Source organism: Protopterus annectens, chromosome 13.part0 (assembly GCF_019279795.1).
Source record: "Protopterus annectens isolate FY-2018-M chromosome 13.part0, PAN1.0, whole genome shotgun sequence".
Taxonomy (NCBI): domain Eukaryota; kingdom Metazoa; phylum Chordata; order Ceratodontiformes; family Protopteridae; genus Protopterus; species Protopterus annectens.
In genome coordinates, this window is record NC_056747.1 from 611,454,757 (window position 1) to 611,460,756 (window position 6,000).

At 40.6% G+C, this 6,000-nt stretch overlaps 1 protein-coding gene across 2 annotated transcripts in view; it reads left to right on the plus strand.

Annotated features, from left to right (window-relative positions):
* TRIM37 (tripartite motif containing 37) overlaps positions 1 to 6,000 on the plus strand; it is a 2,575,817-nt gene that overhangs the window by 1,781,662 nt on the left and 788,155 nt on the right. For both annotated transcript variants that reach the window (XM_044054277.1, XM_044054276.1), the window contains exon 19: positions 3,528 to 3,734. In XM_044054277.1, the coding sequence (XP_043910212.1) occupies positions 3,528 to 3,734 (207 nt within the window). The remainder of the gene's footprint in view (positions 1 to 3,527; positions 3,735 to 6,000) is intronic.

Genomic DNA, 6,000 nt, shown 5'->3' on the forward strand with positions numbered 1-6,000 from the left:
TGTTATCCTCCCAATGTGGATGCCTCTCACTGGTTCTGGTGGTGAGGATTGAGACTCCTTGATTACTGGGCCAGTGCACTGTGTCACAGCATCAAATAATATCCAGATGTTATCTCATTCCCTTCACCTATCCTCTCCATCAGAACAAAAGAATCCCAGACGTACCCCCGAGTCAAAGGGATCAAGCAACTGCAGAAATTCTAAAGCTGCAACACAAAAGAGGCATGTAAGAAGTCCCTTCAGACCAACGAAGATTCTGATTGTACTCAACATTCTTTTTGGTACCAAAGAAAACAGGGGACTGGAGACCTATTCCAGAACTCAGCAGTCTAAACAAGTCGATCAAAAGGAGCAAGTTCCAAATGGTCACTCTACAGTCATTTCTTCCTTTTCTAGGAAAAGACGATTGGATGTGCTCAGTAGGTCTTCAGGATGTTTGCTACTACATAAAAATGGACAGGCACTCCAGAAGGCATCTGCCCGACCAGCTGGAAGCCAGTCACTTAGTTTTGAGCCCTGCCCTTTGGTCTCACTACAGCCCCCTGAGTGTTCACCAAATGCATGGCAGTGGTTGCGGCTCACCTGAGACATCAAGGATTTCCGAGTGTTTCCATACCTAGACGACTGGCTGCTAACCGCCATGACCAGGCATTGACTTGTAAGAACAAGAGAAACCACTATAGATCTTTGCTATCATCTGGGAATCACCTTGAATTTCGAGAAATCAGCTCTGGAACCCTGTCAAAATCTAAGTTTCATAGGAGCTCATTTAAACACCAAAGACATGATAGTGAGGCTTCCACTCGACAGACTTTTCATTAAGAAATCAGGTAAGTCCTAATTTGCAAGAAAACATCTTCTGCAAAACTAGTACTTCAAGTTTTAAGCACAATGGCAGCTTCCATTATTCTGGTACCTCTAGCCCGCCTTCACATGGGAATTCTACAATGTCTTTTGTCAGTCCAGTGGTCATTTCTAGATCTCAGAAGATTTTGATAACTGATGCCTGCAGGAAGGATCTTGGTGGATTTACTCCAGTCAAGTCTCTCAAGGTTGTCAGTTTGTACCCAGTCAACCCCGGGCCGCTGTGACCACGGATACCTCCCGGGTAGGGTGGGTGGGGACATTATCTGGGAAAGACAGTCCAAGGCACTTGGTCCCCCCATGAGGCCCATCTGCATATAAATGTTCTAGAAATGAGAGCAGTGCTTATAGCCTTGCAGGCCTTTCGAGACTCTCTTCCTCAGGGAACAGTGGTAGTCCAGACAGACATGTCAGTAATCCGGTATATCAACAAACAGGGAGGCACCAAATCTTACCCCCCCCCTTTGTTGGGAAGCCCTCCGAGTTTGGTAGTGGGCGATATCCTCCAACCATTTTCTGATTGCAATGCACATCTCGGGGAAATCCAGCATTATAGCAGACAAGCTCAGCAGGGCAATTCTCATGCCTCACAAGTGTTCTCTCAAATGTGAAGTAGCGGAAAGAAATTTCCAGAAGTGGAGTCAGCCTTGCTGCAATCTATTTGCATGACCCATGAACAGGAAATGCAGCAGCTACTTTACTCTGATCGCCCCTCAGGGGGAGTCATCGAGGGATGTACCGGAGCATGATTTGCCCCCCGCCCCCGAACTTCTATATGATTTATCCTCCACCTCCCTTAATTCCCAAAGTGTTACAGAAGGCAACATTGTTGAAGAAAACAATCATCGTCCTTGCCCCTTACTGGCAGCGACAGATTTGGTTTCCCCTATCTATGACCTCATCTCTAAGATCATCATGGATTCTGGACCCAGTTCCAGACATACTTTTGCATCCGCAAGGACTGGCTGTTCCATACTTGAAAAACCTGAAATTGACAGCATGGCTGCTCCGATTTCAATGATAGTCAGGTATCCTCTTTTGTCTTCTCCAGTGAGACACATTTTGCTTTCTTCACTTAAATCTTCCACACAAAAACTGTACAAAAGCAAGTGGAAAGGATTTGTCATTTGGGCCATGGAAAAAAATGTAGATCCTTTTACAACTCCATTGCACTTCATTCTGGATTTTTTAGTGAAACTTTCTAGCGAGGGAGCTGCTGCAGCTACCATAAGAGTTCAGTTAGATGCAATTTCTAATTATCACCTGGGAGAGATTGGTTCCCCTGTCATGTCCCATAAGCTTTGCAAAACCTTTTTGAAAGGAGTTGTGTTGTTCAAACCACCTTACAAAAGTACTTCCTCTCCTTTGGACTTGAATTTTTTCTATTACCTCATTTGACGCATTCTCCGTTTGAACCTTCTGCAAATTGTGATTTGAAATTCTTAGCTTGGAAAACAATTTTTCTAGTGGATGTTGCTTCTGCCAGAAGGGTATCTGAATTACAAGCTTTGTTGATAATGCCACCCTATTTAATTTTTCACAAAGACAAGAGTTTCATCATGAACTAACCCTTCTTTCCTGCCCAAAGTAGTTTGAGACTAATCTCAATCAGTCCATTGAATTGCCAGTTTTCTTCCCAAATTTCCAAAATAAAGGAGAATATCTGCTACACTTATTAAATGTTCACATACAATTGTTTTTACCTACATGACAAAGGATTTCAGAAAAACAGATCAGTTGTTTCCTTTTCTGACATGAGAAAAGGCTTGCCAGTTTCCAAAGTTACCTTGTCAAAATAGCTTTCTGATTGTATTACTTTCATTTATAAATCCCAAAATAAGGAGTTGTCTAAACCAGTCAAAGCATGTTCTACTAGAGCTGTGGCTACTTCTTCAGCCTTTCTGGACAGAGAATCTCTAGACAATATTTGCGCAGCAGCTACATGGTCAAACTCCCATACCTTTATTACTCATTACAAAGTAGATTTGGCCTCCAAGGGTAGGGCTTCCTTTGGACCATTGGTTCTGAGGAATATTCTTCCATGAGCCTCCCATGATTCAGATTGCTATGCATTGCTGTCCCATATGTGAGAATAAAGGCGAGATAGACAACAACACACAGAGGTTATGTACTTACCATAACGTTCCAGATGTGTTGGCCATCTCTGCCTTTGTTCTCACAACCCTCCCACCTACCCCCTTCCGACACACCTGGAAGAATGGGTGATACAAAAATAAGGCCTTCTAGGACTTCTTGTTATTTGAAATATGTCTTTAAATACCTCCTGTAGTATTACTTCTATCTTCCTTTATATGACTAATGGCTTCTTTATTGGGCAAACAAGATCTGAGGTAGTGGGGAAGTGCATTCTGAGAAGGGAAGAATGCCCAAGAGCTTAGTTGAAGGCCATGAGCTTCTGCACAAGTCCAAGACAGATTGGATCCGACCCATATGTGGGAATAAAGGTGGAGATGGACAACACACATGGAACATTATGGTAAGTACATAACTTCTTTTTTTCTAAATAGCAAATTACAAAATGCTGTGTTAGATTAAAGATGCATACTTCTACAGCGTGTATTTTTTTACTTTGCAAAGCACTCATATTACTGACAACTTGTTTCAAATTTTTACTATATTTTTTCTTAACATTGCTTTTGCAGGGTATAGCCTTAGTTTTACAAATGGCAATGGCAGATCTTTAAGACGAGGAGTTGGAGGAGCCAGCTCAACTTCAGTGGCCAGCAGCAGTCTTTTAGAGATTGACCCACTTATTCTTATCCATTTTCTGGACCTGAAGGAGAGGAGCAATATGGAAAGTCTGTGGGGTTTGCAGCCACGTCCTCCTTCCTCATTCTTGCAGAGTACAGGTATAAATGCAGTATCATTAGCCATTTTTTTTAAATCAGTTTTGTTTGTTTTTTTTGTTTCACCTGCCTCCTGCAGTAGTCAGGATCTGCCTTGAAGTCATTTTACAGTGAATAACATTTGATGGTTCTCTCTTATGATATCTGTGACTCAGCACAATTTTGAAATCATCACTTCGTGTCTTGCACAAGGGTTGACCACATTCACTAGACTAGGTAAATGTGCTCTGCCAGAAAACAGAACATTCCAAGTAAATGGCAAATTCAATGAGACATTAAAAGGATACTAATCAATTGAAACACTAGTCACAATTTTTAAACCTTTTTGTCTAGTGTTTCCATTTATTTGTATCATTTTTACATGTAAATGTTCTTAGCACCTTTGTTTCCCAGTTGTTTTCTGCTACTTGTATAATTTGGCTGTTAGTCCTAATGTACACTGTAGGAAAGTCAGTTTGTATAATGTATAAACCTTCAAAGTGTACATGCAGTTGACAGTTTATTAGCTGTATTCCCTGGGAGACGAACATGATGTGTAAAGCATTACCACAAATTACTAGTGCTTCAGTATGATGAGAAGTAGAAGATGCTTGTGGTTGCATTAAGGCAAACAAAATGAAAACTGTAGGGGCTGCTTGGTGCAGGCATCCTGCAAGAGTGCTATTATAATCATCTTTGGTCTGTGCTGGACCGCTTGGAGAAGATGCAATCATTTTGCACTTGTGTTGCCCTCTTTGTGAATCCACTGATGTGATATAGTACAGCTGTGACTGCCTGGACTGATGGGACTTGTGCTGCAGGTTTTTGAACAATGTAGAAGTTCCCAAAGTGCAGACCTCTACTCAATGTCCCACAGTGCACCACTAACACTTACCTCTCTAGTTCTTTCTTGTGTTGAAAATTCTTACATAATTCTGCACAACCTAGGTTGCCGATTTGTTAAAATTAATATTTCTAAATGCTAAATCTTTTTGTTCATTTTTTTTTTGCAAACATCTTTATTAAATTTGCACATATGATAAAGGCAAATCTCACATTTATGTAATGAAAAGCAATCACTTTAGCTGCAAACAGTTTACATGACAGACACCATTGAAACAACTGTAGCTGTAAACATTATACATCACTTACAAACCACCCAGTCATTGTAAGTTGAACATTATATGGCTCATTCAAATCCTGCCTCTTAAACCTCATTCCTGCTCTGCATATATTCCAACAATTCCCATTTTTTCCTATGTAGTTTGCTCCTTCCCTTTTCTAAAGATCCCAATTCCAGTTCTTTTATCTCTGTTACTATATTCACTGCTTCTAGTAAACCTGGTCTAGATTTTGATTTCCTTTTCTAGTAATTGCGTTTTTGGCAGCCACCATAATTAGACCCAGCAATGTTTTACTATGTCTAGGTAATTCCAGTTCTGTAGCATAACTCAAAAAATATGCTCCGCAATCAGTCCAATCTGCTCACCCAGCATCTCCGATAGAGCAGTCTGCAGGGAATCTCAAAAGTCTGCTAGCTCATCACACTACCAAAAAATATGTTCCCAGGCACCTCTTACTTGCCTGACACACCTCCAACAATTGCTATCCACCTGAGGAAAAATTCTTTGGAGTCTACTTAGGGTATAAAAATACCTATGTAAACACTTCCAGGCAACGATCCTAAATCTTGTAAACTTTATTGCATATTTGGGAGATATACATATATCCCCCATTGTCTCTTTGTGAATTGCTTATCCAGTCTCTCTTCCCAATCCTTTCTAAGCTCCTCTGATTGATTCTTGTAATTATCATGCAGTATTTTATATGCTTTACTAATTATTCCTTTTTTTAATGGCAGCTTCTATTCTAGATTCTATTAAAAACTCTACCAGTGCAGGTCTTCATTTAGGAACCCCCTATTTCTTTCTCTTTGCATATACTGTAATACCAGTCCTTGATAGAGAAGGCAGTCTCCAACCTGCAGTCCAAATAAATTCTTGGCCTATTCCCATTCTATTACCTTTCTCTTTCTAGTTATTTGTGCCCTGTACCTTGGTTCCTTTGCCAGTTTTCTCCAGTAAATTCCACCCCTCTTGCCTATTATCTGTATCTCTGACCAACAGTCATCCCCATCGGCAAAATCTCTTTTCTCCATTCTCATGCAGGTTTAGTTCTTAGAATGCTCCCTGTAATATTTTACAAATATAATACTTTGTATGATTTTGGTTGTTCTTAAGAGTCTGCATCCAAAATCCCAATCTTTCCTTAGTTCTTGAGCTTCCTCCTC